Here is a 21,735-nt window from a genome sequence, read left to right as displayed (position 1 = left end):
CGAATTTGATATGATAAAGAAAAGAAAACGCTCCCATTAACCTAATTTATTAATTAGCTCGATTTCTTTTTAAGAAAGCGATCGATGAGCAAATAAAAAAAATAAAAAATTTGAATTACCATCATGTCTTATTGTAAATTGAACTACAAGCTTCATTAAATTAGCAAATCATAGATACTAATATATTATATAATCTTTTTACTACAAAACCTAGAAATCTTTGATAAGAAAAAACTAAAAATTCCAGAATATTTTGTATCATTTAACCCTATTTTATTTATGCTTACAATGAAAGTAGTATATGTCAATTACCACTAAGCTATGTTCGCTTTGGCTTCTATTTAGTTATTTACGTTTGAATAGAATTATAAATTGTTTAATAATAAAGTTTAAATTAGTTGACGGTTGTCATATTGGATCATTGGAACCATCATATATTTGAACGATAATGTCGTCTTTCCGTTGTTGATAGATAGAGAGCTTATCGTCCCACCTTTTATAGTCGCGACTGTTGTCATGGAAAAAGAGTTCGATCAAAAAGAAGAAGGGTCGTGCCCAGTCCCAAACAGTTCTTCAAGTTTGATTGATATGGTGCTAGAGTCCGCCGCTTTGACAGACCAATCAGGTCGCGCTACTAAAAACACCACTTCCTGCCCGACTTGCATGTGTGATACTCACTCAATTCACATTAATTTTTTTAGTAAAATTTATAATTTTTCTTCAAAATATCAAAGAAATTGGAAAGAAAATTATAATTTTCCTATTTTAGGTGGCCTAAACTCGAGAGCTGATTTTTCTATTAAAACAATTAACCATTAAATAAAGAAGGGATGGAAATTAATGAAAGTGGATGAGGAATCTATTTACGAAAAAAAAAACAGAGGAGATTTAATTTAATGGAAAATGGTAAAACAGGAAAAAGAAAATGGAAAATGTTAATTTAGAGCGATGTGGGAGTGCGACCATTTCAAAGCGACCTTCTCGCGAAAACCCCAGGGCCGGGCAATCTGTTTCCTCACAGGGGAGAGAGAGCGATGACGATGGCGATGCCCGGGAGCATTGTCGCTGTTCTTCTCCTTATGTTGCTTCTCATCGTCCTCCTCCTCCTCATTGCCTGCAAACCATGGCGCTTCTTTTCCTATTATCGTTCTCGCACCATCAAGGTTTTGTTTTATTCCCCCTTTTTCTTTTCTGTTGTTGATTTCTGTCTGGCATTGTTCGTGTAATGGCGCCGATTCATTGCGGATAGATTGTAGAGATAGAATTGGAATGATGGGAATTCTTGTTGCCGATGTTGTTTGCGGATTGCACTTGGAATTTTGAGGTTCTGTGAGTTGAATTATTCGGCGATCAAGTTGCTGGGGATTGTCTTGGATTGATAACTTCATTTCCCAGGGATGGCGATGGATTTTTAAGTGATGGGTGTTAAATGTTTTGCTCTAACTTTTCCGTTAGGGCGGTGATCTTCATCTGGCAATGTTGCAGTGAACAATTGGAATCTAATTTGTGAAAAAATTTACGGTTCTCCTGTTGTGTAGCTAATCTTTACTTATGTGGCTTCCGTTAACGAGGTCTTTCCTTCGCTTCATGACAGCTGGATTCAGCTCTCGCGAGATTCTGCCCTCTAGAATATTATTTTTGTACTTTCATCATCATTCACCTGCTTGTATGCCTCCAAGAAATGCAATTATAAATTGATAATTGATGACAACATGTTTTGATTGACTTGATTTTTTTCTCGTTGTTTGGCATTTATCCGGTGAGCTCCAGAATTAAAGAAAGATAAAGAAAAAGAAAAAGATAAAAACCACTCTATGTTCAAGCTTTAAAAAATTGGTAAAAGATGTTAGTTTCTATTGAAATAATCAAATTCCTTTGTAAATTGATTGTTTTAATTTATTTTTTAAATTTCTGAAAAGTATAAAACATACTGATATTTTTTTATCCTTTATTATTGTTATTATTTTTTTAAAAATTGATAGGAAGAATATCCTTGATCATGGTTGCTTGAGTTATATATTTTAAATTATATGATATATGAGGCTACCATCTTTTTAATTTCCTATTCATGCTGCAACATCACATGTTTTCTTACAGAGTACTGACCTTGAGAGGCCCCTTGTCTCTGATGCTGCGGATGTCACTCAAAACCAAATTAATGAGCTTCCTAGAGATTATGATTTGGAGGGTGCACTGCAAAGTGATGGACATTTCCGATCCTCAAGATTACACGGGCTGATTCATAAACAAAGACTACAGGCTCCATCTCCCCATTTAAGTCAGGGTATTTGATTCTGTTATGTCAATGTCCTTTAAGCATCTTCCTCATTGCACGTGGTTTATAAAGTATTTGTTTTCTTGGGTGTCCTGTTCATTTCCATCAGGTGATAGATTGGTTCCGGATGTAACTTGTGATCCTTCAGGAGATATTTTGGTTGGTCAAACACTTAAACGTACATACATTACGAACCAGACTCCAGAAATTCCAAAGCGTGCTAAACAGATTGTTGGAAGTGAACCGCGCAGTGAAATTGCAAGTCAAGATGTCTCACATGGAAGTAATTTCTCATCTCATTCACTTATTGAGTGAGGCTATTATTACATGTAATCTATGCGAGTATGTAAAGCATACCTTCATATCTTTCTGTTAGAAGTGCAGGAAGTTACCTCACATTGGAAGTTATCTCCGGTCCTTCTCGTGGGGTGCGTTACTCTGTACGTTCCACAGACACGTCTAGGCTTCCGTTGACTCTTGGAAGGGTACCTCATAGTGATTTACAGCTGAAGGATTCAGAAGTCTCAGGGAAGCATGCCTTGATAAAATGGAATTTAAATGTAAATATTCCCATATTGATTCAACACCTCTCGCCATACTTATGTGGCTCTCTGATTGTTACTCAACTATTCATTTATTTGCAGAATATGAAATGGGAGCTTGTGGACCTGGGTAGCCTTAATGGGACCCTATTAAATTCTCAACCAATCAACAATCCTGATTCTGGAAGTAGACAATGGGGTGACCCAATGGAGCTTGTAAGTGAAGATGTTATAACTCTTGGTACAACCTCCAAAGTGTATGTAAGTTGACTAACCCCTGTTTTGGCACTTAAAATATTAAATTTTCATTTTAGTAGTAAGCATCATGGGTTGGCTTAGTAGTTCAAGGCTTGGCCGACTATATAGGATTTCAGAATGTCACTTTTTTTACATATAGGGGTTAAAGTTGAAGCTCTTTGTTTACATGGCCCATATCATTATGACTTAAAATGCATTCGATTTATTAAGTTGAAAGTATAATCTTCACCTTATGGCAAGGTGTTGGGGACCTTTGATTAGATTTTTTAAGCCAGTGCCTGGGGTTTAATATTTTGCCTCTCTGGCAGGTTCATATTACATCTCAGATTGAGAGTCAGATTCCATTCGGAGTTGGTATAGCTTCAGATCCAATGGCTTTGCGTCGAGGTGGAAAGAAGCTTGCCATGGAAGACATTTGCTATTATCATTGGCCTCTTCCTGGGGTTGATCAGGTTCTGGTGCTGGCAATTTGTGTACTTTTCTTGTTAAGAACTTCTCGTATTACAAAGCTTACCTTGTATGAATATTTAACTGGCAGTTTGGACTCTTTGGGATCTGTGATGGACATAGTGGAGTTGGGGCCGCCAAATCTGCTAGCGTGTTAGTACCTGTTCACAATTCTATTTTGGTTGCTTATAAAGTTATAATTACTTTCGTAATGAACCTAAATGAAACCTGAAGATATTAAAAATTTAAATACTACAAATCAGAGGGAACTTCACAGAAACTTCAGTAAGATGTTCATTATGTACTCTTAGGTATAAAAATTTATAAACCTTTTCTTTAAGTGTTCTTAGAATGTTCTGCCGAGGGGTATTGAATGGAAATATAAAATTGACGAGTCACAAAAGTAGATAGAAAGTTTTCTGGAATTTGAGTTTGTACATAGATAGTATGGCATCATCTATAGTCGAGTTTCTGACCTGCTGGCATGAGAATACCTGCATTCAAATTTATTTTATTTTTTTTCCCGTAAAAGATGCACTTGACACTTGAGTGGTGGGCGTTTACCTACCCTTCTGTACTAATTGTTAATATTTTTTACTTCTAGGATTCTGCCTGAGAAGGTTGCTACAATTCTATCTGATTCACTGAAAAGGGAGAGGGTTTTATCTCTCTGCGATGCTTCAGATGTTCTTAGAGAAGCTTTTTCCCAGACTGAAGCTTGCATGAATCACTACTATGAGGTTTCTTCACTAATTTTCCTATATGAATTTATTTTTAGCATTTCCCATGCTCTAATATGTATTTATCTTAAGTTCTTTATTTTTATCCCAAAAAAATTGTTTATCATAACAAACATGAAGATAGACATGACATGAGATACGAGCATGACACTTGGTCATGTACACTGCTGCCATGCCATTTTTCAAGGATTTTCAAGCTGCACATGGCAAGAATATATTGGTCAAAATGTGTTTTCTAAAAATAAACTTGTGTAATATGAAAATTTTATGTGAAAAGCAAATTTATGAACCATTTTTTATTGGATTCTCACCCTGACTCTTAGAATCTCTGTCTCTGTGTGTGCGAATGAGTTATTTTATTTTCTTGAATTTTGATAGTGGTATTGTTGTTGGCAATGATTGTTGTATTATTAACGGCTGTAACCAAAATTTTTTTGCAGGGTTGTACTGCTACGGTGCTTCTAGTATGGGTTGATAGTGATGAAAATTATTTTATGCAATGTGCGAACGTTGGGGACTCTGCTTGTGTTCTGAAGTATGTATTCCTAATTTCATTTGTTTACTTATCGGTTGACCAGAATGATGCGTGTTTTTGTTGAATTTGGATGCAGTTATTTGTATGCAAGAAAAAAGAAAAAGAATGATGGATACACACTTTACTGGCATTTTATGGGTGTGTTTGCCAAAACATGTTTGGCAAATTAAAAAATTGATTTTAGGAAAGCTAAAATCACTTTTAATTGATTTTTAAGGTATCACTTGAACGGTGATTTTGGAAAATCAATTCTACTTAAATCTCTTTTTTCAAAATCACTAATTCTACCATCACTCCCAAACACACCCTCACGTTAAAAAAAAATTAATGACATCTTATAGTTTCTGGAGAAAGGATTTCAAGTTGTTTTTGTTGCGGGGTAGAAAATTATGGCCTGCATTGTTACCACTTCTATGAGCATCTTTCTGACAAGGTTAGCATTCACTATGCCTGAACAATGTTATAACTTATTTGTTGCTGTCTTTTTATTTCAGTGTTCATGGGAAACAGATAAAGATGACAGAAGACCACAGAATAACTAGCCATTCAGAAAGACTCCGAATAGAACAATCAGGAGAACCATTGAAAGATGGGGAGACACGTTTGTGTGGTAATAAAGAGTTTGCCCTTCACATTAGAAAATAGCTATTTTCAAGTGTAGGCCATGTTGCTAACACCTTGCCTCCCTGGGTTCAGGCTTGAGCCTTGCGAGGATGCTCGGCGACAAGTTTCTTAAACAACAAGACCACCGTTTCAGTTCAGAACCTTATATAAGTGAAGTTATCCATGTAGAACAAGGAAGCAAAGCTTTTGCATTGATGGCAAGGTGATTTTACTTTTGACCCAACTGTTTAACGCCATATCTGATTCTTCACTCACATCAATGATTTTAATCTGTATGCCCCTTAGTGTACCATTCGACACGGATTCTAAATACGTTTTGCAATTCTTCTCGCATGCATCTAATGGGGAACTGAATGCACATGCTGACTTTTCTTAAAAAATATCCTAATTCTTGTTTGCTCATTTTAAAGTGGGAATTTTGATGTGATTATGCAAATATTTTGCAGCGATGGCTTCTGGGATGTGATTAGTATGAAGAAGGCAATTCAGCTGGCCATTCAGGTACACCATTTTCCTTTTTAATCCTATGGTTTCACCTTCTCTTCCATCTGGAGCAAGTGAACTCTGAATTGCTGCTGCGCAGGCTAGGGAGAAGCACTCCACAGGCGCGGAAAATTCGGCCGAAAAGGTTGCCAATTTTTTGTTGGGCGAGGCTAAAACACTGCGTACAAAAGATAATACTTCCATAATTTTCTTAGATTTTGACGTTTCTCATAGAATCACTTGTAAAGTTGAGCCATAATAAATTATTATTGTATTGCTAATGTTATAGCGTAGTAGTAATGGTTATATATTTGCCTAATTTTCTAAAGTTCCTTCTTTTGGGCATTGCCAAACCTTATATATACACTCAATGGTATACGCATTGGCAAAATCATCCACATGTTATCTTGTGATTTTAGAAAGATCGAAGAAAGTTCTAACATCCGTTGCTCAAGTGCTTTTTCTTGAGCTAATAAAATGAACGAGAGGGAAGAATCGTGAGCTTTTTCATCCCAATTCTTGAGTTTTAGCCTAACTTGATCAAATAGATTTAACGAAGTAATTCCTTATCTCGAACAACAGCGTGGTCATTATTGGAGCAACAAGTTGATCGATTTGAATTATAAACGAACTTTTTGGTGAAATAGTGACATTATGTATAATATTATCACTCTTGATGGTTACATAATGTCCATGACTTTGAACTAAGAACGCAGGTTCGAGTGACTGCTTATCTTCACAGAATGACTGTTTATAAAAAATGCTGATCTTCACTAAGTAACAACGTGGGTGAATCAAATCATGTCCAATCACCTCTTCATTTTAAATTACTTCAAGGGGGCTTTGTAGGTTTATATATAAAATCAATCACACATTAATTTTTTTTATAGACTTTTTTTTAATCTTATATTAGTTTGTACTTTCATGAATATATATTAATTCAAATTTTAGTTTAATAAAATATTCTTGTTTTTGTCGAAATAGTTAATTAAGACAAGTTTTTAGGCATTTACATAAAATAAATATATGTTCCGAATAGTTAAAAGTTTAGAATCTTGCAAAAATAAAACAATCCATAAAAAACTAAAATTCAAATGTAAAATAAAATACATAAAGTAAGTCAACCTTGTGTTGTTGTGTTGTATTGGAAACCAAAAGAAAATTGAGATATTTTTTTAGATATTTATATATTTTATACACATTAGATTTATGTCATTTAGTGAAACTTATGAAGTTAACAATTACCTTATTTTTATTATGTTATATTAGACTTTTGAACTTGATACCTCTAAGTAGAGATATTACAAATTATTTATTTATTTGATACGTGGAGACATTATATGTATGATCAACTAATTCTGTGTTACTTTTAATTTTAGTCTATTTAGTAATTATCTTAAATAATTTAATTGTTTTCATGGAGAAATCAAACTTAACTTTTTAAAAGTTAATTTTAGTCTCGATTTTTAATACCCCAACCAATACCAAATTCTAGTCCACTGTCACTAATTTTTAACTACAATTTTTTTTTTTTTTTGGTTAACCCAGAGTATGAATCCAACCATCAACATTTAAATCAAAACAAAAAAGGACAAAAAAAAAAAAGAAAAACTTATTCTCTATAATCACGAACTATACTTCAAGTAACCGAGAGGAAGAAAGAAAATAAATAAATAAATAAAAATAAACGTTTGAAGGGCAAAATCGACATTTCACAAGAAGGAAGAGCCCTGTTTGGTTACGGAGGATAAAAGAAAGACGGAATAGGGAGAAGCTGAGGGCGCTCCTGGCTGGCGAAGAAGAGGCTTTGCGCTCCGCAGAAGAGAGAATTTTTTCAATTTACGCGCGACGAGCAACGAGCCCCCAAATTTAATTTCCCATTCCATTAATTTGTAAATCATCCATATATAAATACCCTCCCCTCTGCTTCTCCCGCCATGAATATGGCTCATCTCGACACCGACATCCTCTCCACCAGGTCCCTCATCTCCGCCCTCAATCTCCTCTCCCGCGACCTCCCTCTTCCTCCCGAGCTCTTTCAAGCTGTCTCTTCCATCTATTCCGGTCCCGAGGATCAAGACACCACCGCCCCGGACAGTGATTCGGTATTCATTCTCGATTTCCCTTTTTTTTCTTGTTTTGTTTTGTCTGCTGCTGTCCGTGCTCTTGGCTTAGGGTTTTTTCTCGTTCCTTGATTTCTTGTGTTTGGTTGCTCGTTAATTTGGGGCTGGTGGGTGGGTTTCATGAATTCTGCATTCTGCTTGCGTTTCTTGTTTGCTTGCGGCTTCTTTTCTGTGGAATGTTGATGTTTTGCATTGGGTTTGGATTTTAGTTTGTTTTGTGTAATGGGGTTACTGATGTGATGCTGGGTGGTCAATTGTGAAGCTCGTTTTACTGATTACTTGTGGAAAAATCTCGACTTTTGAACTCTTCTTTTTTATTTCTTTCTTCCGGCTAATGTTGCTTGAAGAAAACAATTTCGGTTCTTCTAGAACTAGTATAGATAAAAGAAGAAATCGTGTAGTCCATACTGTGTTAGTTTCTGTAGTTGTGCTGTTGCTGATACAATGTTGCACCGGTGCTGTGGTGTCTGGATTTCTCTGAAACCTTTTGAATTGTGTTCTGGTGTTCTTGATACAGGACGATCTTGGGAATTCAACTGAAAGGGATCTACTGACGGACCTTGGAGATGCTTTGGCGAAGCAACGTTCAAATTGTGTGTCTGGTTCTGGGTTGGAACAGTCGAGAGAAGAACGTTATCGAGGTCGCATACAACACCGGTTGAATGATCTAGAAGGTGACTCAATTAATACAAGATGTTGAACATTTGTTCTTTGTTATGTTCCGTGGGCCATTGGACTTACTGCCAAAATCAGAAAAGAACTTGATGTTAATTATGCATGGGCTTTTGATAAGTAAAAAGCATGTGAACGAAAGCACTACATTTATGTGTTCTGCTGCATTAGTGGTTATGACTTATACTGCCCTATGTTACTCCAAAATTACTCTATTTTCATGCTGGGAGCTAGCTGTCTTTAAAGATTTGCAGTCGGTTAAGGGTGCGTTTAATGGCTCTTTATTTGTTGCTTATCAATTTAATAATTTTGAACCAGAATTACCTTCAAGTAGAGGGGAGGACTTACAGACAAAGTGCTTACTTGAACTATATGGATTAAAGGTAATCTTTCTGTAGAAAATATTCTCCGTGTTTGTTGGTTCATCTTTTGGAATTGGTATTTCTCTGCTTTTTTAAATGTAAATCTTTGAATTTTATAATGAGTAACTCTATGGTTGAAACTAAAGTAGAATTCATCATGATTTGTTTGTCTTAAAACAAATCATATACTTACTTTCTTCCTCCAAGAAAGAGTTTACTAAATTTTTTTGGCAATTGTCAAGATTTGGCTTAAATATTGAAACAGAAATTCACCATATTGGTTTTAACATCTTGCATAGCTTGGGCATTAATGATAAATCGGGAATGCCTGTACACAGATTCTTTTGGTACTGATTGATGACAACCATTTCGTGGCAGTTACTGGATCTGCAAAAAAAGGTACGGTCTGATGTGAGTTCAGAGTACTGGCTTCAGGCAACTTGTGCATATCCAGACAAACAACTATTTGACTGGGGCATGATGCGATTGCACCGTCCACCATATGGTGTAGGAGATGCCTTTGCCATGGAAGCTGATGATCAATTGCGGAAGAAACGGGATGCTGAGGTCATTTTCTTCCAACAATCATTTCTGTATTTCTTTCATGTTCTGGATATTTGACTCCGTGCACTGAGTCTGTGAGATACAATATCATTAGATGGTAACAGTTACTCTACTAGTTCATTTGTGGCTATTAAAAGCTCATTAAAGAGGCATATCCAACTCTTGACTGGAGATGAATCATAGACTCTTTCAAGACATTTTTTGAAGGGATATGAAATTTAGGACTTCATTCAGTACAGGGCTTCTTTAATTGATGCCACCTTAAGGAACTTTTTGTAATTCCCTTGGTGGATTTGGGTTGATGCCTTTTTCTATCATACTTCTGTATTTTTGTTCTTATATATATAAAAAAAGGCACATTCAACATATGCTTGTTATAGAGAATCCTTCGTTGACAGTGCTCTTGCAACCTTTGAGGATTATAAGAAAGTGTTAGCTCAAGAAACCATTATGAGAAATATATGATTTTATGTGAGAAAAATTAAAAGATATATAATCTCTAATGAAATTGCTTGTTGTATACTATTGACATCAGAGAAACCTGTTTGTGCAGAGGACATCAAGGTTAGAAGAGGAGGAGAAGAACCAGATTGAGACCAGGAAAAGAAAATTTTTCGCTGAGATACTGAATGCTGTTCGTGAGTTCCATTTACAAATTCAAGCTTCTTTAAAACGTCGAAAACAAAGAAATGACGGAGTCCAGGTATTGCCACTTTTTCATTCTGTCCTCTTCTTGAATTTGATGTTCCGAAAAAGGAGATTCTTCTACTAGTAACAGTTCTTTAGTTTCTGATCAGGCTTCCGGTGCATTTTACTCATGTTAGGAGGGTGAGTGGTTAGTTAAGGTTGTCTGGTAGTTAGGGATTAGGACAATGAACTGAGCTTGTTGGTTAGTTACGATGAGTGCCTGTTATTAGTGGATGGATTAAGCTGAGCAAAAGGCAGGTTGTTTATTGTAGAGAATGGAGGCCAAACTTCACCGTTGATTGGGAAGTTTGTACTCATTTTTCACAGTAATTTTTTTTTTATCAGAGTTATTCACAGTAAACTAATACTTCAGTTCTACCAGTTTCACAATTATGGAATTTTGGCAACACCTTTTCTTTTCTTGGAGTGAACAAAAATTATTAACGATTAAGAAACTTTGTCAGGATGACTATATGCTTTAAATTACCTTGGACCTTGCGAAATGATATCAACTGATATTTGAACAGGCGTGGCATGGAAGACAAAGACAACGTGCTACAAGGGCAGAAAAACTGAGGTTCCAAGCACTAAAGGCAGATGATCAAGAAGCTTACATGAGATTGGTTAAGGAGAGCAAGAATGAACGATTAACAACACTTCTTGAAGAAACAAACAAACTACTTGTTAACTTGGGTGCTGCTGTTCAAAGACAGAAAGATTCTAAACTCTCAGATGGCATTGAGATCTTGGATGAATCCGATGTTGATTTACCTGAGTTGGATTCTTCAAAGAATGCCACCCCTCAAGATTTACTCATCGATGAAGATTTTGATGCCATTGATTCTGATCGCAATGATGAAAGTGGTGATTTACTTGAAGGACAGAGACAATATAACTCTGCCATTCATTCAATTCAGGAAAAGGTACCTAAGAAATTCTTGTCTATAGCATTTCATTTATTCTATATGGCGGATTCATTTGTTTAATCTATAATCCACCTATTACGGTACGTAGAAATCAGGATTTAATGAATGTTTGAAATTCTATGAAGTTCATTTTCTGAATGTAAAGTACACGTTAAGGGAAAATTGAGGAAAAGTAAATTCTAGATATTGTGAACTTCCTCAGACAGTTGCCCCTAGAGATTCCAAAATTATTGTATAATTTTCATGCTCTGTCTTATATTGTCTTATATTTCTTTGACATTTTCATCCATACTGATGGTGTTTTGTTTTAAATTTATTTGAGCAGTCGTTTTGAATAGACATTTCCAAAGAGTTATAGAAGAACTTAGGAATAACTATAATTCTTTGGATCACCGAGCTGTTAAAAATTTCTATGAATTGGGAAGTCTGACTAATTATTCAATTGTATAGGTCACAGAGCAACCGTCCATGCTACAAGGGGGAGAATTGAGGCCATACCAAATAGAAGGACTTCAGTGGATGCTTTCATTATTCAATAACAATCTAAATGGAATATTGGCTGATGAAATGGGACTGGGGAAAACAATACAAACAATCTCATTGATTGCGTACCTCTTGGAATACAAGGATGTGACTGGACCTCACCTAATAGTTGCTCCCAAGGCAGTACTGCCAAACTGGATTCATGAATTCACAACATGGGCCCCAAGGTACGGAAGAAGCATTTTTTACGTTACCTCTATCTGTCTCTCTCTTTAGCACATTCTTTACATTTCAAAAAGCTATAAGAATTTTTGGGAAAAACAATAATTTATTAAATGCGTTATATTTCATTCTGTTGGATGTACATATCTGTTTCTGTAGCTTGTTAAATATGCAATATTCAAATTTGAATGTCACATTTTATTCATATAGATGTACATATATGCACGGTTATATTCACTTTGGAATTATTTTTCTTTTTGTTTCTCTTATTCAGTATTGCTGCTGTTCTTTATGACGGACGTCAGGAGGAGAGAAAGGCTATAAAGGAAGAACTATTGGGTGAAGGAAAATTTAGTGTCTTGATTACACATTATGATCTCATTATGAGAGATAAAGCATTTTTGAAGAAAATACACTGGTATTATATGATTGTGGATGAAGGCCATCGGCTGAAAAATCGTGATTGTGCTCTTGCACAAACTCTTGCAGGGTATGATTCTTACACATACAAGACATGCCCTTATTTCTCGTTATTTACTTATTTCCTATCAGAGCTTGACATATTCCTTCAAGTAACATACGTTAAGGTCTCTTTTTGCTGGAAATACTATTTTCCCATCAGAGCTTGTTTATTTAGTTCTTTTCTTCTGTAGGAGATACTGTTCACATAATCGTGCCCTAACTGTCCTTCAAATCTTTATCCTTCATGAACCAAAAACATAAAATATGGATTTCTGTATATTTGAAACATTTACTTGTTTGCAGCTACCAGATCAAACGTAGACTTCTCTTAACCGGTACACCTATCCAGAACAGTTTGCAGGAACTATGGTCCTTGCTTAATTTTCTCCTGCCGCATATATTTAATTCTGTCCAGAACTTCCAGGAGTGGTTTAATGCACCATTTGCAGATCGTAGTGATGTTACTCTGACAGATGAAGAAGAGCTACTGATCATTCGCCGTCTGCATCATGTGAGCATTGTCTCTTTGATTTTCTCCCACGTTTCAGATTATCTTTCATTTTCCTTTTTGTCTGCCTTTTTAATATGTTTTCCTTTAGGTTATTAGGCCATTCATATTGAGGAGGAAAAAGGATGAGGTGGAAAAGTATCTTCCTGAGAAGTCTCAAGTCATACTAAAATGCGATATGTCAGCATGGCAGAAAGTATACTATCAACAAGTCACTTCTATTGGCAGAGTTGACACTGGTATGCTTTTATGCTTAGCTTGGGAATAAAATTAGTTTTTTTTTTGTTCAACCACTCTGATGAAATGCAAATAATGTCCTCAATTTTTCAAATGCTATCGAAATTTCAATGTCCCTCTTAGGCTCTTATGATACTTGTTATATGTTTTGGTCGGAGTATCTTTGTTGTCTTTTTGAACTTATTTACCTTATTTGATTTCAGTTTTTGTAAATCTTTTACTGCATTAATTAACAACTCTTCGTTTGGCAGGTTCTGGCAAATCAAAGTCCCTACAAAATTTAACAATGCAGCTGAGGAAGTGTTGTAATCATCCATATCTTTTTATTTTGGGAGATTATAATATTTGGCGCAGGGAGGAGATTGTCAGAGCTTCTGGAAAATTTGAACTACTGGATCGTTTACTCCCAAAACTCCATAGAGCTGGGCACAGAGTCCTGCTTTTCTCACAAATGACTCGCCTTATGGACATTCTAGAAATTTACCTTCAGCTCCATGATTTTAGATATCTACGACTCGATGGTTCGACAAAGACTGAAGAAAGAGGGGCTCTAGTGAAGCAGTTTAATGCTCCAGATTCCCCATTCTTCATGTTTCTCTTGAGTACTCGGGCCGGTGGTCTAGGTTTGAACTTACAAACTGCAGACACTGTTATTATCTTTGACAGTGATTGGAACCCTCAAATGGACCAGCAAGCGGAGGATCGGGCTCATCGTATTGGACAAAAAAAGGAAGTAAGGGTGTTTGTCCTGGTTAGTGTTGGATCAGTTGAAGAGGTAATCCTGGAGCGTGCAAAACAGAAGATGGGGATTGATGCCAAGGTCATCCAGGCTGGACTTTTCAATACGACTTCAACAGGTTTGTTATTTGTACTTGAATAGGAAAGAATGTCTAAATTCCCCCTTAGTTTTTTTCTGACTTATTTATTCTGCTTTCGGCTCTTCTATCTTTTGATTTTCCATTCACTTGTTCTGCCTCGATCTGTCTCTTCCAGCTCAAGACCGAAGAGAGATGTTGGAGGAGATTATGCGTAGAGGAACTAGCGCACTTGGAACCGATGTGCCGAGCGAGAGAGAAATCAATCGACTTGCAGCTCGATCAGATGAAGAATTTTGGCTGTTTGAGAAAATGGACGAAGAAAGAAGACAGAAGGAGAAATATAGATCTCGTCTGATGGAAGAACACGAGGTACCTGAGTGGGTATACTCGGTACCCGACGGTAATGAAGAGAAGAACAAGGGTTCAGAAGTTCTCAACATCGCTGGAAAACGAAGAAGGAAGGAGGTGGTTTATGCTGATACATTGAGTGATTTGCAGTGGATGAAGGCCGTGGAAAATGGAGAAATTCCAAACCTTTCAATGAAAGGAAATAGAAGGGAAACTCCCACACGTGAAGGCAGTGCATCAACCAGCACAAGGCAGGAGGATAAGCTGATAGAGTTTGATGATAACGTGCCTCTAACGAGCGAAGGAACGAGTGAAGACAATTCTGGTTTGGAACCAATCCCAAAGAGACAAAGGTCCGAAGGAGGAGTAAGTATTAAAAAACACGAATTCCTGGCCGAGTCGGGAAGCGAATGGAGTAGGTGTGTAATAACATGGAAAACACATAGGAAGAAGAGATCAAGTTATGGCCAAGGCTCGGATTCCAGAGGACATAACTCCAATGGAAGAGGAAATGGATGGGCTTGATTAGAGATTCGAAATGTCGACGCCATCACTTCGGCTTTGCTTCGGAGTTCAGCTCAGAAATTCCATAACACTCCAAATATGGACTCTTCAGCATTACACATTATCAGGTGAATGCTGAACTTGTGGAGCACAAGAAATGAGTGACACCCTCTTCTAAAAGCGCAATGGCCAGTGCTTAAGAGCTCTTCTTCCTCAAATGCTCCACTCAACTTCCATCCATCATTCATGGCGTTTGTATAATTTCTCACGCTTCACACAGCAACGTTAGATGTAGAACTACAACATATTTATATAGATGCTTCTCTCTGTGCCCAATGTTCTCTAATTAATATGAAGCCTCTTCAATGTAATGTAGGCTTTGACCTCAAATACTTAGAAAATCTCCCCGTTTTCTGCACCAATCACCTTCTCTTTTCATCTGTTTGTTAAATCCAGTTGCAATTATGTTGCTTTGCTGCAATGGAACTTCATCATACTTAAGGAATGGAACTTCATCATACTTAAGGGGAGGATTTAAGAACCCTGAACTTTAGGAAACTTGTGTTGTTTAGAGTACAAGTTTAGGATTGCCACTAAACTCTACCTTTTACCTTTCATTTTTGGGATTGAAGTTCAAGTCAAAAGTTGTCACTATATAGATCTATTCGCAATCACTATCCTATCAAACAATTCAAATCATGTTATTTGGTCAAGTAAACTTGATCGAGCCGACATGAACATGTATAACTTAATTGGTTAAAATATATGTCTCGATCAAAAAGTTAGAGGTTAAAATCTTCATTCTACATGTTGTTGAACTAAAAGAAAGAAAAAACTGAACATAGTTTAACGGGTTAAAATATATATCATCGATCAAAAGGTCGAAAGTTAGAAACTTTGGCCTTTCTAAGTTAGAAACTTGATGTGATATGACTTAGAAGAGTTTTGTGTTGATTTTTAAAATAATTTAAAATAACCAAAATATAATTATTGCTATCTACCTTTGATTGAGGTCCAAAGTTCAAATCATCGTATCTTCAATTTGTTGTCCTCAGATAAATAAAATAAAATAAACTATGGTATTTTATTTTAAAGATTTATGCCCGTCATTTTCGGACAGAACTCGAGGAACTAACGTGCGCTTCAACCAGTCTGCGCCAAGGGAGCTAACTTGCGCACGTGAGGCCCACGAGATGACGTGTTGACTTGGATCGACGTCTGATCAGGATAGCCTGGGCCCACCTTTTATAATATGCCATTTTTGCCGTGTTCGTGCGAGCCAGTCTGACGTTAACAACTCCACCAGCTACCGGACCTACAGGTAACCATTTTGATTTTTAATCTTTAAAGAAATACTTTTAACAGATCAAACTCATTAATTGCCAAATATTGTTTTATTTATTGGAAAGGATGTACCAAATTTAACCTACCTTGTTAATTTCCACACTAGCCCACCTGACATTAATTTATATAATAAAAATAATAATATTTTAAAAACAGACGATTATTCTAAAAATTAAATACTGTTATTTTATCAAAAAAATAAAATTAAATACTGTTAAAATGTTTCGTTTTTTCTTTTATAATTGCAACTCACTTTTGATTTCATTCTTGTAATTTTTAAACTTTTTTTATTAGATTTCAGTCAAATATCAGAAATTGTCTCTGCCATCTTTTTACCTCTCTTTTTTATCCTATTGAATATGTAACTTCAATTACGGAGGGAGGTAGATATGTCTAAACTATCAAACTATATTTGTAGAAAAAAGAAAGAATTTTAGACCGAAATAATTTGGGGTGAGGATTTGAACTCACAACCTCTTAGTTTGAGGTATATGCCAATTATTGTCGAACTAGATTAAAAAAAATTATTTATTATATTTTCTTGATATTTAATTGTACATTTATAATTATCAATTATCAATTTTTTAATAGTGGTACTTGCGTACAAGTAAACACTTAAATATTGTCAATGGGTTAAGACATCTATGTATAATGAAATAGTAGTAAATTCGAATCTACCCCTCAATATTATATGTATATTTTTTAAGTATATGCAGTAAATAATAATAATAATAATAAAAATAATAACCGCCACCCATCTCTGACCTGGCCCTGATTTTCCCGCGTTGATGGTTCCTCAACTAATTCCTTCCTCTTCCACAACTCCACCACCAGAGTCCACCTCTGTATCCTCTTCCGATTCCTTTCTTCATTGTTCGTTCTTCATTCTCAGTCTCCAATGGCGATTTCTTCCGTCTTTCTCCTCTTTCTCCTCTCCCTCTTCTCCTCCATCGCCCCCTCCCACTCCCTCAGAGGTACGCCATTGTCGCTGCTCCTTTTCTTTACTTTCTTCCTCTGCTTATTCTCCGTTTTCTTCTCTGTTTCCAGGCTATTTCATCGATTGCGGCTCCACCGTCCCGACGGATCTCGACGGCCGTACTTGGCAACCCGACGCCTTCGTCTTCGCTGGAACCCCCAAGAACCTCACCGGCCCCGTTCTTGTTCCTACCCTATCCACTCTCCGCTCCTTTCCTAGGGTTCTTAATCGCAAGTTCTGTTATGTTCTACCGGTGTTTCGTGGCCGGAGGTATATGGTTAGGACCACGTATTTCTACGGCGGGGTTAACGGCGGCGATTCTCCTTCGCCCCCGGTTTTCGATCAGATTGTTGATGGGACTTTCTGGGGCGTCGTGAATACTACCGAGGATTATGCTGGGAATTTGACGTCGTATTACGAGGGGGTTTTTATGGCCAAGGGGAAGTCGATGAGTGTTTGCATTGGTTCCAATACGTATACGGATTCCGACCCTTTTATTTCTGCCTTGGAGGTTGTCATGTTGGGGGATTCTCTTTACAATACCACGGATTTTGAGAAATTCGGCTTGAGTTTGGTTGCTAGGCATAGTTTTGGGTACAATGGATCCAACTTACGGTATGTTTCCGAAAAGGGCGAAGAATTTAATACTTCTTTTGACTTTCCATTTTCTGATTTTTCGGGAGCCAGCCATGTGGGTCTAAGAGGAACGATTTGACATTAGTTCCTGGCATGTAGTTTGATCTAATGAGCTTCTTTGACGTTTTCTTACTATGTCAATCTTTTATTATCGTTCTGCATCCAATTCATTCTTGTTGTTCTTTCCTTTCCTCACAATTTACTGTTTTTGGGATATGCCTGTGTAGCCAGGATTTATTTATCACTAGTTGGGTTCTTGATTTAATGCAGGACTATCCAAGAATAATCTAAAGCTTGAATTGATTTTCTTTTTCTTTTTTTTTTTGTTTCCCTTTTTCATTGCGCATTCTACCAAATTCAGGGTTTTGAATTACCCAGACATGCTGTGCCTAACAACTACTATTTGCATTACTTTTCTTTTCAAGTCTAGGGATTTTGACATGATGTAGAAACGTCTATGACTTGTCTCTAATTTTGTTTGAACTTGATTTCTGCCAATTCCTTCTTTTCTTATTCCTTTTCGCAATTTTTTGGAATTAATAGGTATCCTGATGACCAATTTGATCGGTTTTGGCAACCATTTGGGAATAGCAGTTGGAATGTAACCAATAGAAATGTATCTGCCTCTGGTATATGGAATCTCCCCCCGTCAAAGATGCTTGAATCAGAACTGAAGACTGATACGTTGGAACCATTGGAGTTGAACTGGCCTCGTTTTTCTCTTCCAAATTCAACATATTACATTGCTCTATACTTTGCGAATGATCATGCTTCATCACTAGATAACTCGAGGGTATTCAACATAAGTGTGAATGGTATACCATATTACCATGATCTAAATGCAACTTCGGCAGGTCATGTTGTTTTTGCTTCTCGGTGGCCTCTTCATGGTCCAATGAAGATAACCTTGACTCCCTCTCCTAGTTCAAAACTTGGCCCATTGATCAATGGTGGAGAGCTTTTTGACATTTTGGCCCTTGAAGCAAGAACTCTTACAAGAGACAGTAAGTAAACTTTTTTTTTCGTTGTCTTTTTTTACATATGATATGTGCCAACCGTCTTTTATGGAAGCACATGGGTGTATTTCTAATTGCAGTTCGTAGCTTTTTCATGATGTCCTAATCATATATCCCGTTCCTTGTCAATTTTTGGTTTCATCATGTAATTAGAATGAAGTCATTTTAGATGCCTTGTGAGTGCTCGTGCAGTTTGTGATGCTAAAGGAAATAGATCTTGGCTTGTTTCTTATTAAAAAGGAAATAGATCTTGAATTATTAAAGCATTGGAGAATGAGGGAAGAGGAAAAAGGAAAAAAGTTGACATGTTTTACTAGCCAATCTCTGTTGCCGGTCCTTCATTTCATCCATGATTATTTATGTGCAATTTTAAATGTACAGCAATATAACCTATTGTTTCTCCATTGCTATTTATTATGTTGTAAATAATTTGCTATTCTCCTGATTTCTATTGTGGTTAGTTGTAAACCTCTTAAAGCTGACTAGTTTTCTGATCACAGTCATCGCTCTGGAGAGAATAAAAAATAGTCTGAAAAACCCCCCAGCAGATTGGAATGGTGATCCATGTTTCCCCAGTCAATATCGCTGGACAGGAATTACATGTTCTTCTGGCACTCGAATTCGTGTGGTTACCTTGTGAGTTGGGACTCTTTGTGGCTTTTAAATTTTATATATCATATTCAATTCATGTTAACGAACTACTTCTGTTTTCCTGATTTCAGAAACCTTACAAGTATGGACCTTTCAGGATCCTTATCACCTAGTGTTGCCAATCTTACTGCATTGTCTGGAATGTTAGTATTACACTAGAACTTTTAAATTAATCGAATTGAATGATAAAGTTTTCTAATTTCCAGTTCTTCGTTTTGCAGCTGGCTTGGGAACAACAATTTTTCTGGACCCATTCCTGATCTCAGTCCACTGAAGTTATTGGAGATAGTGTATGTTTTGGACTTCTCCTTTATATTCCATTTCTTATTGGACTCCTGAAGGGGATTGAGTAATGCATTTAGAAATATATCATGAGCGACAGCATTTGAAGTGTTGTCATGGTTTCACATCTGTGAAAAAAAATATTTTTTTCCTTTCCTGTTGTATGTGGCATGACAAGGTGGCTATAATATTTTGTTTTTGCACTTGGTAGTTCTTAGTATATAATACGCATTATCTTCCCAAAGATCTTGACAAAGTTGGCTTCCTGAATATCGTATTTGACATTTATCAATTTTGTTTGTGGATTCATCTTATCAACCTTTCTTTGCTGTTTTTTTTTTAGCTTATGTCTCAATTATTAAATTTGTGTTTTTACATGTTAAGGCATTTGGAAGATAATAATTTCAGTGGAGAGATTCCATCATCACTTGGAAATATGCCTCGCTTGCGGGAATTGTAAGTTTACTTGTATTGGTTTATTGCTTAGTCATACATAGATATACTTTGGTTCAGGAAAATCTTTAGTTTAGAAGTTATATGCATTATGTCAAAGTTGTTTATCCTTAAATTATTCTGCTTTCTTCTCTGTTGCAAAATTGTTGATGTATAATTCTCATGGTCCTAACCGCATTGCTATTACATAGAAGTTTGAACATAGAACTTTTTTCATAAGTTAGGTCATGTAATGGCTAAGTAGTAGCCATATTCTTTTGGGTTACATAGGAAATATATACACAGCAAGGATATTCATCTCTCACGTACTTCAGATTATTGGAAATATTGTTGATTGTGCCATGTTTGGCTGCCACAAGTTGATGAAATTAACAGAATTTTATATAAATGTAACTGATGTTAGCAACTTCATCGATGCAAATTGCAAACTTAAGTTTGAAAGGCGAAAATATAGGGTGTTAAAGTATCTAACTCTTGCAAAGATAAAATATGACTGCAAAAAAATACAATCCATAACCATCGCTATAAGTATTACTTTTTAAAATTTTCATATATTCGTCTTATACTTTCTGGAGGACTGTCATCCTCACATTGTCAGGATCTCGGAAATAAATAGTACATATGTGTTGATCAACACTGTTATCAGTTATCTAGGATTTTCACTTTTTTCTGTTCTAATCTGTTTCATCACCATGTGTTTATCCTACTTATTCTTGAATAAATTTTATGAGTATTATGTAAATTTTAGAGTACCCTTTGATGACTACATGTCTTGTTTGAACATTTTTTAAATTTCTCGTTGAAATGGTATATTTAACGGCAATTAATTAATTCATTATATTTGGCTTGATTTCCGGTTGTTGTAGGTTCTTATACAACAATAATTTGACTGGTGAAGTTCCTTCAAGTCTTGCTAATAAAAAGGGACTTGAGCTTAGGTACTTGCTAATTGTCCATAAACTTTTACTTCAAAATTTCTCAGTTGCACGCATTCGTCTAACTTTTGTAATTTGGTTAAACAGGGTCTTTCCAGGAAACCATCTATCGGGGCCGCCACCTGCTTAGCAATTTTGTATTTTTTAATTTTTTTTTTCTTTTTTCCTCAAAGGTAAATGTAAAGGGTATCAGATGCCAATTGTTTGTTTGTGTATAGTAGTGTTCGAGAAAGAACAGTGTAACATTTTGCCCTGTAAGTTCTTCAAGGAAACTGGCCTACCCATTAGCCTGCAATTGTGGAATAGAAATTTGTTCGATAGCCTTCTTTGTTGCAATATGTACGAGTTGCCGTCCTAGTGGTTTTATTCTTTGATTTATTGTCCACATTCAATCACCCCGTGTACTCACAGACCAAGATTACTGTTCTCTTATTCCCTAATTGGGTGCACATAATTGCCCATGTATAATTGTTTCTTGCTAATAATATGATTTTGGGTTTGATAAAGAATTCTCAATTTTGCTATGTTCTTGTATTGTGTTATGATGTGGTTATGTTCCCCCCAGCAAATTCCCTCCCCTTGGTCGTTTAATTTAGAGGGTGTTGTAAGCTGATCCACTCTG

At 36.2% G+C, this 21,735-nt stretch overlaps 3 protein-coding genes and 1 long non-coding RNA gene across 5 annotated transcripts; 3 read left to right on the top strand and 1 right to left on the bottom strand.

Moving 5' to 3' along the window:
- Positions 1 to 938: 938 nt before the first annotated feature.
- KAPP (kinase associated protein phosphatase) lies at positions 939 to 6,232 on the top strand. Its single transcript, XM_022283044.2, has 13 exons — positions 939 to 1,163; positions 2,098 to 2,284; positions 2,385 to 2,558; positions 2,660 to 2,835; positions 2,920 to 3,078; positions 3,384 to 3,527; positions 3,614 to 3,675; positions 4,127 to 4,262; positions 4,703 to 4,797; positions 5,292 to 5,407; positions 5,494 to 5,623; positions 5,868 to 5,922; positions 6,005 to 6,232. The coding sequence occupies exons 1-13, from the start codon at positions 1,035 to 1,037 to the stop codon at positions 6,161 to 6,163; spliced, it is 1,722 nt and encodes a 573-aa protein (XP_022138736.1). The 5' UTR covers positions 939 to 1,034; the 3' UTR covers positions 6,164 to 6,232.
- Positions 6,233 to 7,653: 1,421 nt separating this feature from the next.
- On the top strand, positions 7,654 to 15,242 carry ATCHR12 (SNF2/Brahma-type chromatin-remodeling protein CHR12). Of its 2 annotated transcripts, XM_022282818.2 has the most exons (12): positions 7,654 to 8,009; positions 8,545 to 8,701; positions 9,018 to 9,082; positions 9,440 to 9,628; positions 10,179 to 10,328; positions 10,840 to 11,235; positions 11,689 to 11,948; positions 12,218 to 12,433; positions 12,709 to 12,916; positions 13,005 to 13,152; positions 13,402 to 14,007; positions 14,144 to 15,242. In XM_022282818.2, exons 1-12 carry the CDS (start codon positions 7,842 to 7,844, stop codon positions 14,839 to 14,841), a joined length of 3,261 nt encoding a protein of 1,086 aa, XP_022138510.1. In that variant the 5' UTR covers positions 7,654 to 7,841; the 3' UTR covers positions 14,842 to 15,242. The 2 variants fall into 2 exon arrangements, with proteins under 2 accessions (XP_022138510.1, XP_022138511.1); XM_022282819.2 differs by lacking the exons at positions 7,654 to 8,009; positions 8,545 to 8,701 and having other exon boundaries at positions 9,400 to 9,628.
- Positions 15,243 to 15,793: 551 nt separating this feature from the next.
- On the bottom strand, positions 15,794 to 17,061 carry LOC148210504 (uncharacterized). Its single transcript, XR_015792198.1, has 2 exons — positions 16,930 to 17,061; positions 15,794 to 16,135 (listed from the first exon to the last, which is right to left on the bottom strand). It is a non-coding gene; the product is annotated as an uncharacterized LOC148210504 (long non-coding RNA).
- Positions 16,931 to 21,451, top strand: LOC111009530 (Leucine-rich repeat (LRR) family protein). Its single transcript, XM_022282624.2, has 9 exons — positions 16,931 to 17,138; positions 17,212 to 17,755; positions 18,320 to 18,780; positions 19,293 to 19,428; positions 19,515 to 19,586; positions 19,665 to 19,733; positions 20,110 to 20,181; positions 21,045 to 21,116; positions 21,201 to 21,451. The coding sequence occupies exons 1-9, from the start codon at positions 17,063 to 17,065 to the stop codon at positions 21,241 to 21,243; spliced, it is 1,545 nt and encodes a 514-aa protein (XP_022138316.1). The 5' UTR covers positions 16,931 to 17,062; the 3' UTR covers positions 21,244 to 21,451.
- Positions 21,452 to 21,735: the final 284 nt, after the last annotated feature.

This window comes from Momordica charantia (assembly GCF_013281855.1).
Source record: "Momordica charantia cultivar OHB3-1 chromosome 7 unlocalized genomic scaffold, Mcharantia_2.0 BLBB01000007.1, whole genome shotgun sequence".
Lineage (NCBI taxonomy): Eukaryota > Viridiplantae > Streptophyta > Magnoliopsida > Cucurbitales > Cucurbitaceae > Momordica > Momordica charantia.
The sequence above is the reverse complement of the archived record's forward strand: the minus strand, read 5'-3'. Positions and strand labels throughout refer to the sequence as shown.

Coding starts and splice junctions, on each gene's coding strand:
- KAPP (XM_022283044.2), top strand. CDS start 1,035: ATGACGATGGCGATGCCCGGGAGCATTGTCGCTGTTCTTCTCCTTATG. Junction 2,559..2,659: donor TCAAGATGTCTCACATGGAA/GTAATTTCTCAT, acceptor TTAGAAGTGCAG/GAAGTTACCTCACATTGGAA. Junction 5,624..5,867: donor GCTTTTGCATTGATGGCAAG/GTGATTTTACTT, acceptor AATATTTTGCAG/CGATGGCTTCTGGGATGTGA.
- LOC111009530 (XM_022282624.2), top strand. CDS start 17,063: ATGGCGATTTCTTCCGTCTTTCTCCTCTTTCTCCTCTCCCTCTTCTCC. Junction 19,734..20,109: donor CTGAAGTTATTGGAGATAGT/GTATGTTTTGGA, acceptor TTACATGTTAAG/GCATTTGGAAGATAATAATT. Junction 21,117..21,200: donor AAAAAGGGACTTGAGCTTAG/GTACTTGCTAAT, acceptor TTGGTTAAACAG/GGTCTTTCCAGGAAACCATC.
- ATCHR12 (XM_022282818.2), top strand. CDS start 7,842: ATGAATATGGCTCATCTCGACACCGACATCCTCTCCACCAGGTCCCTC. Junction 8,702..9,017: donor CCGGTTGAATGATCTAGAAG/GTGACTCAATTA, acceptor ATTTTGAACCAG/AATTACCTTCAAGTAGAGGG. Junction 13,153..13,401: donor TATTGGCAGAGTTGACACTG/GTATGCTTTTAT, acceptor TTCGTTTGGCAG/GTTCTGGCAAATCAAAGTCC.